General features: G+C 48.7%; 1 protein-coding gene across 1 annotated transcript in view; it reads right to left on the reverse strand.

Moving 5' to 3' along the window:
- Window positions 1-570: 570 nt before the first annotated feature.
- The window catches only part of PTGIS (prostaglandin I2 synthase), a 58,471-nt gene continuing 47,673 nt past the window's right edge, over window positions 571-11,368 (reverse strand). Inside the window, exons 7-10 of the mRNA XM_010343248.3 lie at window positions 10,869-11,037; window positions 9,742-9,923; window positions 7,766-7,917; window positions 571-4,491 (exon numbers count right to left, since the gene is read on the reverse strand). Coding sequence (XP_010341550.2) covers window positions 4,347-4,491; window positions 7,766-7,917; window positions 9,742-9,923; window positions 10,869-11,037 — 648 coding nt within the window. The 3' untranslated portion in view covers window positions 571-4,346. The remainder of the gene's footprint in view (window positions 4,492-7,765; window positions 7,918-9,741; window positions 9,924-10,868; window positions 11,038-11,368) is intronic.

The following is an 11,368-nucleotide window of genomic DNA, read 5'->3' on the forward strand; positions in this document are numbered from 1 at the left end:
GCATGCGCAGTTCACAACAGGGTTCGAGCTCCTATGAGAATCTAGTGCCACCACTGTGAGGCGGAGCTCAGGCGGTCGTGTGAGCGATGGGGAGTGGCTGTCAATACAGGTGAAGCTTTGCTCACTCGCCATTCACCTCCTACTGTGCAGCCCAGTTCCTAACAGGCCAAGGACCTGTACTGATCTGTGGCCCAGGGGTTGTGGTTGTGGACCCCTGCTCTAATGGGTACCCGGCCCCTCTGCTGCCAGCAGGAGGACGGCTGAAAGAAAGATCCTGAACACTGTCTCAGGCAGCAGAGGAGCCTGCATTTAAATGAATCCCATATCTACTACTTCTTAGCCACGTGTTCTTGGGCAAACCACTTCACCTCTCTGACCCTCAGTTTCTTCCTCTGTCAAAATGGGGATACTCATGTATGCCTTGGAGGGTAGGTAAAGGTGTGACTCGATTCTGTCTGTGAGCGGCCCGGGCCCAGAACAAGGCACAGAGTAGATGCTCTGTGTTCCTGTCCCAGGCTCACCATTCCAGGCACAGCCAGTGGCCTCTGTCAGAATCACACTCAGAGACAGTTCTACAAACAAGATGGTTTAATAGATTTCAGCATGCTTCCACTTGACAGTGTTATATGAAAATAGAATCTTTATTAAAACAGCAAAGTACAACAATCACTGCTACTCAGAAAACGCCATCTTTATTGTTCTTAATGATCAAAATCAATGACTTTAGGCAAGACCTGTGAACTCTCCGAGCCTGTTTCTCCCTCTGGAGGACAGGCAGGTAGAACATTGCCAGCTCCCTGTGGGTGGGAGCCACTGGTGGGAGGACATGGCCCTGGTGGCCCATGTGATGAGCAACTCACTCCTCTTTCTGTCCCTGGAGAAGGTCAGGGAGATGCCAGGTGGCCTTAAGGCAATTGTAACACTTGCTTATCTCGTTTTGTAACAGAGAAGAGACAGCCCTGAGCCTTGGCCAACCAGCATGGAGCCCCCTCCCCAGTAAATTTATTTTTCACGGTCACTTTCTATTCTTGGCAGTGAGTGATACATGTTATCCACTATCGGCAGCAATAGAAAAGTTCCTTTTTAAAACAAATTTAAATTTAAAAAGCGAGTCTGTTTAAAGGAGAATATTTGGTAAACAACAATATTAAAATATAGCAAATAATAGTAATAATAATCATAATGGTAAGGAAACACTTCATTAGGTCAACTTAAGAGTATTTCATTCTTGCCACTGAGCTTTAAAAAAAAAAAGAATGTTCCTTACATATGTCCAGCAATTTTGATTCTTTTTTGGCGGGGGGTGGGGGGGCCTAGTCTCACTGTTGCCCAGTCTGGAGTGCAGTGGTGCAATCACGGCTCACCACAACCTCTGACTCCTGGGTTCGAGTGATTCTTCCGCCTCAGCCTCCCGAGTAGCTGGGACTACAGGCACGCCACCATGCCCGGCTAATGTTTGCATTTTTAGTAGAGACGGGGTTTTACTGTGTTGGCCGGGCTGGTCTCGAACTCCTGACCTTGCCATTCTCCCGTCTTGGTCTCCCAAAGTGCTGGGATTATAGGCGTGAGCCACAGCGCTGGTCCAGCCATTTTTATTCTTAAGCAAAGGATGAAGGAATACAATGGCATCCACGTACCTTCCTAACTAGCACGTGGCAGGTAGCTAACCCACTCATCTCTCCCTCTTTTCTTTCTGGCTTCTATTTTTTTTTTTTTTTAAAGAGAAAAAGACAGAAAGAAAAATAACGATTAAAACAAGGGCAGCTTTAAATCATCAGCTCCTGAGCTGCACTTCAGTATCTCAGGTAACAGCTGGAGCTGCCTTGTGCCCCGCAGGTCTTTTCCTTGAGTGTAATTCACTAATGATCGTGGCTTCAAGGAGGCGCGACCTTTAAAGGGAATTGGCCCTTCTTTGAAGGCAGGTGAGAATCTAGTCTCAGTGACAACCCAGCCTGATTTGGAAGGGGGAAGTCATAAGGGTTTTCCCCCAGCACACCAGGGTTGCAGCCTGCGCGAGACCTTCCACAGCTATTTCTGCCGGCTTGCTTCCTTCCTTCCCAGCCACGATGAGGCAGCTGAGGGTTGCCACGGAAACCGGCTCTGTCCTCCCACTGGAGGCTGCCAGCTCTGATTTCCTGCAGAGTTAAGAAGGAGGCGGCAGCGGGGGTCACCCAGGCGTGAAGATGGGTTTCCCTGGGGATATCCCGCCTCCTGCCAATCACAGTGTCTCTCTGGGAATCCTGGGGGTGCCTGGAGGCTGAGGTCCAGGGAAGCCCCCAAACCCCAGTGCTGCTCTGAGAAGAGACTAGGCTCTGGGACATTCAGAGATCTGGGGTTCTTTTCTCTCCCTCCAGCTAAAGCTAGAGGGACCTCATCATGTGACTTACGAGCTGTCCCCATGTTTAGGTGCCTCTGGCTCTGTCAGCTCTCTGTAGTTGAAAAGAATTGCCCCCTCACCATCTCCCTTGAGCCCAAGGAGCAGGAGTCGCCCATCCGGCATTTGCTCCCGGGACAGTCAATCTGCCTGCGGAGTTCTACAGCTGATGAGCCATGCGGCCCCGGCAAGGCATCTCTCCTCTCGGTTTTCTCATCTACAAAGCAGGCACAGCCCTCCTTCTCTTCACAGAAACGCTGTGTTTCTAGAAATGCTGTCGAAAGGGCCTATCGCAGGCATGTGAAGGGTCTCAATAAACAGGACCTAATATTAATATAAATATTTAGCATCTAAAAAAGGTTTGTAGGCCATTTTCCTCTTTAAGCTGTATTTTGTTTTATTTATTGAGACAGAGTCTCATTCTGTCACCCAGGCTGGAGTGCCATGGCACAATCTCAGCTCACTGCAACCTCCACCTCCTGGATTCAAGCGACACTTGTGCCTCAGCCTCCTGAGTAGCTGGGATCACAGGCGTGCACCACCACACCTGGCTAATTTTTGTATTTTTAGTAGAGATGGGGTTTCACCATGTTGACCAGGCTGGCCTTGAACTCCCAGCCTCAAGTGATCCGCCCACCTCAGCCTCCCAAAGTGCTGGAATTACAGGCATGAGCCGCTGTGCCTGGCATAGGCTTTTTGTTCTAAAGCTGGGGCAAAGGCAGGTTTTCATCACTGTTACATTTGTTCAAAGGATGGTGCACTCAGGCTGGGTTGGACCAATTAGCTGGTCCCCACCACCTCTTGTCATGTCACTTCTACGAGTTAGAGCAGGATCTCACACTCAGATGCCTTCAGGGCCAGGAGGCACTGTGAATGCAGAAGCAGACTGGGTCAGAACTGCAGTGAAGCAGAGAGCACATGTCCTGCATAAGGGAGGTGGCTGCCATTCGGCTCTGGCCAAGAGTTACCCTTGGGAATGTGAGCCCAGTGTGGTCAGATATACCATGTTTCCAAGAGAAGCTGGACATTTTGAATGAACTCTCCCAAAGATGATAACAACTAAGGTAATTTTCTTTAAGTACAGTCCAAACAAAGCACATCTGCAGACTGGATCGTGACCACAGTTTGAGCTTCTGCACTAGAATGCATGAGAGCAGCACCTTCTTTTTTGGTTTGAACGGTCTAAGGAGTCCTGGGTGGCTTCTTCCAGCCATCTCGTCTGGGCTGTGTCTTCCTTAGCTCCCTACCTAAGTGCTGACATTGGGAAAACCCATCCCATCTGGTGCCTGTCACTCTAGAACAGAAAACTCCACTCCTCAGAGCCCTGTGTTTGGACGGTGCCCCTGTTCCGTACCTGGAACGCATCAGCCTTGGGGAAAGCGCTCCTGCATTTTCTCAAGTAGTGTGAGCAATGAGGGAAGTGTCTGGTAAATGGGGCATCCAGGGAAGCAGATATTCTAAGGACTCCTTCGGCTTTAGCTGGTTTAAGGATAATTGCGGGACTGACTGCTGAATGACATCAATGGACACACTGCTAGGTCCTGAGTGGCCTTTCTGTGGCAAGTATCTGCTTTGACTGGATAAGGCCTGGACCATGAAAGCTGCTAGGAACAGGGAAGGTGGCCCTCCGGGAGTTGGGGGCAGAGCAATGAGGACTCCCGGTTCTGCCTTGTCTGTCTTCACAGCGCCTCCTGGCCCTGAAGAAATCGGAATGATGAATGAGGTGAGTTGGGAGCAGATAAGGCCTGATTTTGGAAAGAAAACTTTGCAGCAGATAATCCATAGAGCTTTGGATGTCTTTTCTTTGTTCACCGTCTCTTGGCTTTTCCCTCCCCTGGACCCAGCCTTCTGGGAGAAAAGCAGGGACGTGGTAATGCTGGCCCCTGCACCCAGGCCAACTGTGCACGCAGAAAGCTGGGAGGCTGGCGCAGGCTGGGCAGAGGCAAGCACGTGGCTCCGTCTGCTCCCTGTGTCACGGCCGGATGCGGTAGCGGATGGGCACGTCTTGTTCCGGCTGCATCAGACCGAAGCCATACCTGCTGAGGTCAAACTCGGGGATTTCCACATCTCTGTTGATCAGCTCCAGGTCCAAGTGCACCAGCACGAGGAACACAAATCTGCAGAGAGACGGCATGGAAGGTGTGAGGAAGAGGGATAGGGCGAGGTGCCAACAGGAGTAAGGCAGGGCGGCCATGGCTGCCTCCTGAGTCTGGCTTCGACTTTGGGAAAAGTGAGAACAGAGGAACGAGGAAACAGAACAAAGACATTTGCTGCTCACCGCATTTGCCAGCCCCCTGTAAGGTTAGTCAGGCCCGTGGATGAGTTCTGGTGAGTGGACTGTGTGCAGAAGTGGCCTGTGTCATTCCTGTGTCAAAGCATTCATGAGCCAGTGTGTGGCTCTCCAGCTGTGCCTCCTGCCTAGCAGCCATGCAGGCTTCACCTTGAGATAGTGGAGCCAGAAGAGGAAAAGAGCCTGGCCCGAGTCTCTGCACAGAGTGGGGAGGCCCCCAAACCCACAGCTGATACCATGAGTGGAACTAAACCCCTGTTGGTTAAAGCCACTGAGGCTCAGCAGGTGCAGAGCTGAGCCTATGCTGATTAATACAGACTCCTCTGGATCCTTCAGCCCACACCCTTCTCCACCTTTCTCCAAACTCCTGGAACCCTCACTGTCTATCCTGGCCAGGGCTGCTGCTCTTAGGTGTCTTTGTTAGGTTAGAAACAGGCATCGCTCTCCCAAGACATTTTACTGCCGTCTGCGAGAACATTGTCCTGATAGACCAACTTTGCAAGAGCAATTGCTCTCTACTGCCATCTTCTGGGAAAACTGTCATAATAAATATTCGAAGCTGCCATGCCTATGATGTAATCAGTGCCCCGGTAAATGTGGAGCCAGCCCTACAGATGTCAGCAGTTGCTGCCTGTCTGCCTCATCTTACCACTGCCTGTGTTCATAAGGGGCAGAGAATATCTTATGACTCTTTTCCCACCATTATTCCCTACCCAGACCCAGGTGCCCGATGCAGGACTGAGCACATGGCAGGGATTCTTTTATCTTACTGAAGGAATGAAGAAGGGGGAAGATGAGGAGAGAGGGAAGTTAATACTCTGGAAAGAAGACCTGGGCTGTGCTGCTTATGGGGATGTGGCCCTCGCCAAGTTCTTTCTCACTCTGGGTCTCAGTTCTCCCATCTGGTCAAAGAGGGGAAAGACAGGATGAGTCTCTTCAAGCTCTGAGGCTGTAAAATACTAGAGGGTGAGTTTCTATGGGATGGCAGTTTTGTGCTCACCCCTGGATTTGAACCTGGTGCTTCCACTTCCCAGGAACATGACCACAGCAAATGGGCTACCTGTCGAGACAGTTTTAGACGGACCAGCAGGGTTGTCATGACAATTCAGTGAGATAAAAATAACAACAAATTAGCTAATTTATTGGAACACTGTGCGCTACACACCAGCTAAGCATTTAGTATCTATTGTCTCTTTTTATCTGTCCAAAAACTTGATGAAATAGGAACGCCAGTCGGTTCTGCTCTACACTTGTTTTGAACAGGTGAATTTGTTCCAGTAGGATTGATATATTAGGGCACAATTTGAGTATAATGCAAGTTTCACATTTGTTCATATGCAATTTCACTTGTGAGAAACATGAGATGAATACAAAAAACTGTACCCAGCTGAACCCTGGCTGTGCAGAAATCCATAAAACATACACACGCACACAGCTGAGCATCCATCTACAGCCAGTTACTACAGTACTTACACAGGTCTTAGCCATGTAACATGCATAAAACTTTACTACCATTTTTTACTGGGTGGTTCTTTTTTTTTTTTTTTTAATGTGTCACTGATGAGGTTTTTGAGTTCTGGGCACAGTCCCTCTTTTCCTCTAATCCCTGCAGTTTTGTTCGTTTGTTTGCTTGGTTGGGTTTTTTTTTTTTTTTTTTTTTTTTTTTTTTGAGACAGAGCCTCACTCTGTCACCCAGGCTGGAGTGCAATGGTGCGATCTCAGCTCACTGCAACCTCCAACCCCTGGGGTTCAAGAGATTCTCCTGCCTCAGCCTCCTGAGTAGCTGGGATTACAGACATGCTCCACCACGCCTGGCTAATTTTTGTATTTTTAGTAGAGATGGGGTTTCATCATGCTGGCCAGGCTGGTCTCAAACTCCTGACTTCAAATGATCTGCCCACTTTGGCCTCCTAAAGCCCTGGGATTACAGGCATAAATCCTTGCAGTTTTTGTTGCATGATTTCATACAGCAAAGTGGTTTTTAGGAATGCATATGAACTGTATTATGCTCATAATCAACTCCATTTTCTTGAGGAAACTGAGGCCAAAGGTTAATGTAATGTGCCCATTCACTTAGCATAATGCATGCACATTAATAATAATTATTATTATGATAATAATTAACATTTATCAAATGCCTACAATGAGCCAGGCAGTGGGCTAAGAACTTAGAAAGATCCAATTCATTTATCCTGATACCCCTGGGGTGCAGTTATAATCAGAACCCTTGTTTTACAGTTGAGGAAACAGAGGCTCAGAAGGTCACCCAGCTTATGATTGCACAGGGGCTGGACAGGAGGACAGGGTAGATGTCATAACCCTGGTCCAATCTGTCTGTGAACTTGGTGGCCAAGGCTCCTGGAGTTCAGGGGAGAAAATTTATGAGGCTCTTGGCCCCCACAGGCATTAAAATAACCAAGCGGGAACAGTGAAGTTCGATCAGTTCTGAACACGAGGTTCTGAACACGCAGCAGCAGCTGCAGACGGACAGCTACGGTCAGCTGAAAGGAATGTCCAGTATCTGGAATTTGGACACCAGTCTTGGAGAGAAGAACCTGCTGCCAGATCTGATTATTTCAAAAGAAATCCAAAATCTGGCTTTTTTTTTTTTTTTTTTTTTTGAGACGGAATCTCACTCTGTCGCCCAGGCTGGAGTGCAGTGGCATGATCTTGGCTTACTGCAACCTCTGCTTCCGGGGTTCAAGTGATTCTCCTGCCTCAATCTCCCAAGTAGCTGGAACTCCATATGCCCACGACCACACCCAGCCAATTTTTGTATTATTTAGTAGAGACAGGGTTTCACCATATTGGCTAAGCTGGTCTTGAACTCCTGACCTGCCCACCTCAGCTGCCCAAAGTGTTGGGATTTCAGGCGTGAGCCACTGCGCCCGGGGCCTGAAATCTGGCTTTGAAAAGTAAGCTCTTCTGATTTTTAAAAGCGCATAGTTGAAAAACCACAAATAAATGATGGCTCACAGGCTGTCCGTGTGGAGCTTCTGCCAAACCATTCTCCTGGCTGACCCCTCAGTCCCAGGAGAGAAGGGCGCGTGCCAACCCGGCGGTCAGGAGCCACCCTAGCCCCACCCTGGCCCTCCACGTACTGTTTGATGCTGTTGACTGCGTAACTCCTCCCTAGGCAGTGATTGTGCCCCGCCCCCCACGGCATGTTGTAATTCTTCAGCCGTTTCCCATCCTTGTAAAAGTCTTTCTTCTCTGATCCGTCAGGGTTCAGGAATCGGTTGTATTTAAATACCTGAAAGAGGAAAAAGGTCCATTTCTGACCCCACTCCCAGAACAAGACTGCACCAAGAAAAATATATGAGGATGGTCATGACAGTCATGTTTGTAAGAGGGAAAAACTGGAAACCATATACAGGTCAATTGACAGGAGATTGGTTAAAAAATTATGGCGAAAGATCTGTGTGTACTGACATGGAAAGAATTTTTACAATTGGTTGTTGAGAGAAAAAAGCAAGTTTTAGAATAGTATACACTGTAAGATCCTATACACACTGATCTTTTCGTGGCGTGTGAATGTGCTCTGTGTATGCCTGTAAAGCCATGAAAACAATTCGCAAGGCACACTCCAAACCACAGTTAGAGAACTCTGTAGAACTGGAGAAGAAGGGAAATATATATTTTTTACTTTTAAGTATGTATTTCTCCATATTTCTTTATACTTCATGATAAGTATATATTACTTTCATAATGTAAAATAAAAGAAATTTAAATAATTTTTAAAAAAGAAAATGCCAGTTTCCTTTCATTATATTGCACAGTGGTAAGGCAAGGGTTGTACCTGAGCACATGGCTTGGCATGGAGTAGCTGCTGACTGAAAGATGGGTGGAAGGATAGGTGAATGGACCAGTGGATAGACTAAGAGATGGAAATGTGGATGGAACAATGGATGAATGGAGGGATGGATGAATGGATGGGTAGATGGGGTGGATGGATGGATATATGGATGAATGAATGGGTAGACTGATGGATGGGTGGATGAATGGATGAATGGACAAATGGATGGAAGGATGAGTAGATAGGTGGATAGATAGATGGATGGGTGGATAAGTAGAAGAATGGGTGGATGAATATATGAGTGAGAGGGTACATAAATGGGTGGGTGGATGGATAAATGAGTAGATAGATGAATGGACAGATGGATAGATGGATGAATTCACAGGTATGTGGGTGGATAAAAGGGTAGCTTGGTAGGTGAATGGATGGATGGATGGGTGGATGGGTAGAAGAATGGATAGATGGGTGGTTGGGTGGATGGATAGATTAATGGATGGATGGGTGAGTTTGTGGATGGATGAATGGATAGATGGATATATGGGTAGATGGGTGGATGGATGGATAGATGAGTAGATGGGTGCTGGATGGATAAACGAATGGGTAGATGGGTGAATGAAAGGGTAAATTGGTGGGTGGATGGATGGATAGATGATTGGATAGGTAAATAGGTGAGTGTATAGATGGATGGATAAATGGATAGATGGGTGCATGAGTAGATGGGTAGACAGATGAATGAATGGATGGATGAGCATGTAGTTTAGAGTCTGACACACAGTAAGAACACAATCTGTTAGCAATTGTGAAAGTCTGCTTCATCTCAAAGTCTGGGGAGAGGGAAGTGTTGGGAAACTGACCTTATAACGTTCTGAAATAAGGAAAATGGCTCAGCTATCACAAAGCACTCAGTGTGAATGAACATCCCCTCATGTTCAAGGGTTCCTCAGAGACCCTTGAACATGAGGGGATCTGGGTCTAACTCGAAGAGAAGCTGTGAAAAAAGGTAGGAGCCAGAGAGGTATCAGAAGGCTGGGGAGAGAGGGGGGCCATCAGTATCTGCTTCTGCATGATCCCATTTCATCTTCCTTTCTACCTCATGAGGCAGGTGCTATTATAAGGTCCATTTCACAGGTGAGGAAGCAAACACAGAGAGGTAAAGCAATCTGGGCAATGTCGCATAGCAAACAAGGAGCAGAGGCAGGCTGCCACTCGGATCTGGCTCATCCCAAAATCATTGATTTTTCTCCCACAGACTCCATATGACCAGGCACCCCTGGCATTTACCTCTGGGTCTGTGTAGATTTCCGGGTCTCTCTGGGGGCTCAGGAAGGGGAAGAGGAGGAGGCGGTCACCACGTCGCAGGTTGAATTCTCGCCCGTCTGCCATGGGCATGGCCAGGTCCACCACGACCTCACGGGTGATGAAGGGAGCAGCCGTAAGCCTGAGGCTCTCACTCAGCACGCTGTCTGCATGGAACAGGTGCAAGGAAGGGTCAGCAGGCTGTCCCTTCACCTGCTCATATGCCACCCCCAGCTCTTATTTTACAGAGGAAGATGAAAAGGCTCAGAGAGGGTGCCTGCCTTGCCTACAGTCACACAGCAAGGTGGAAAAGGCCAAATTGATGAAATATTGTCTCTGTGGTCCTTCAGAGACCCTTGATGAGGGAGAGACCCCAGGAGAAGTTGTGAGGGAAAGTAGGAACTAGGAAGGTATCAGAAGGCTGGGGAGAGAGTGGGGCCATCGAGCTCTGTTTCTGCCTGCCCGGCATATATTTCTCTTCTGGAAACGGGCCCCTGATTTTCCTCTAGGGTCCACCCGCTCTCACTCTCAGGGGTTAGACTGCTGATTCTGTGCTCAACTACTGGGATGGGGCTGTGACTGGCCAATCAGAGCATCCCTCTGAGCCCTGGGACTGGTTCAGGGTGGATACATGACCCAAAGAAAGCCAATGAAACACAGTCTTAGGATTCTTAATGGGACCATTGTAAGAGATACAGAATCTCACAGAGACACGAGGAAGTCAGTCTTGAGCTGCCAATAGCTACTGCCAGCCTGAGACTGCAGGAAACAGTGGGAAACAGGGCTGAGAGGTGGAGAGGAACTGAGTGGTCCTGATGACATTGTTAAAGTGCCTGGGTCTACCTGTGCCTCAGGCCAGTCCTCTGGACTTTTTAGTGACATTTCTCAAAATGTCTTTTCACCCCAGCCAATTGAAGTTAGGTTTTCCGTCCTGTGCCTCCTAGCTGAGACTGGAGTATGGAGATGGCAGGTGTGTAAAGATAGGAGGCTCAGGGAGACCCTAGGTTGGGACACTGATGGACCATGGAAGACAGGAACCCATGTTGGGGAGAGTTTTGGGGTCCATGATGATGCAGTCTTAGGGGCTATCTTGGAGGGTCTGACCATCTCACCAAGCACAGGTGTGCTGTCTAGAACCTTCTGTGGGAGGGTGGTCATCTGTGAGACAGGCTGCTCTGCTGGCCAAAGGATACTCTCGAGCTCACCGCGGACAGCAGCCAGGGCTTCAGGATTCTTGAGAAGGAAGAGCAGGAGCCAGAAGGCAGCAGGGCCCATATTCCCCTGCAAGGAGAAGGGCCCCTGTTATGCCACTGTGAGGGCAGAGCTGACTCGTCTCTGCCGGGGACACAGCCCAGGCCAAGACAGAGGGGCCAGTAGGCCTGGGCTCCCACTGCTGCCAAATACCTGAGCATGGCCAGTGTCTATCTCCAGCCTCAGGACGTGTCCAAAACTGCTCCGTGGCCCAAAATACCGACTTTAAGCCCACTCGTGGCATCCCTGCCTGTGAGCAAAGTCATGAATCCTGGGTCACACAGGTCATCTTCATAGCTAATCAGCAAGACGGTGTCAGTAATAGGAACAGGCTGTCCCAGTTAAGACCGTTGACATCTGG

Source organism: Saimiri boliviensis, chromosome 9 (assembly GCF_048565385.1).
Source record: "Saimiri boliviensis isolate mSaiBol1 chromosome 9, mSaiBol1.pri, whole genome shotgun sequence".
NCBI lineage: Eukaryota > Metazoa > Chordata > Mammalia > Primates > Cebidae > Saimiri > Saimiri boliviensis.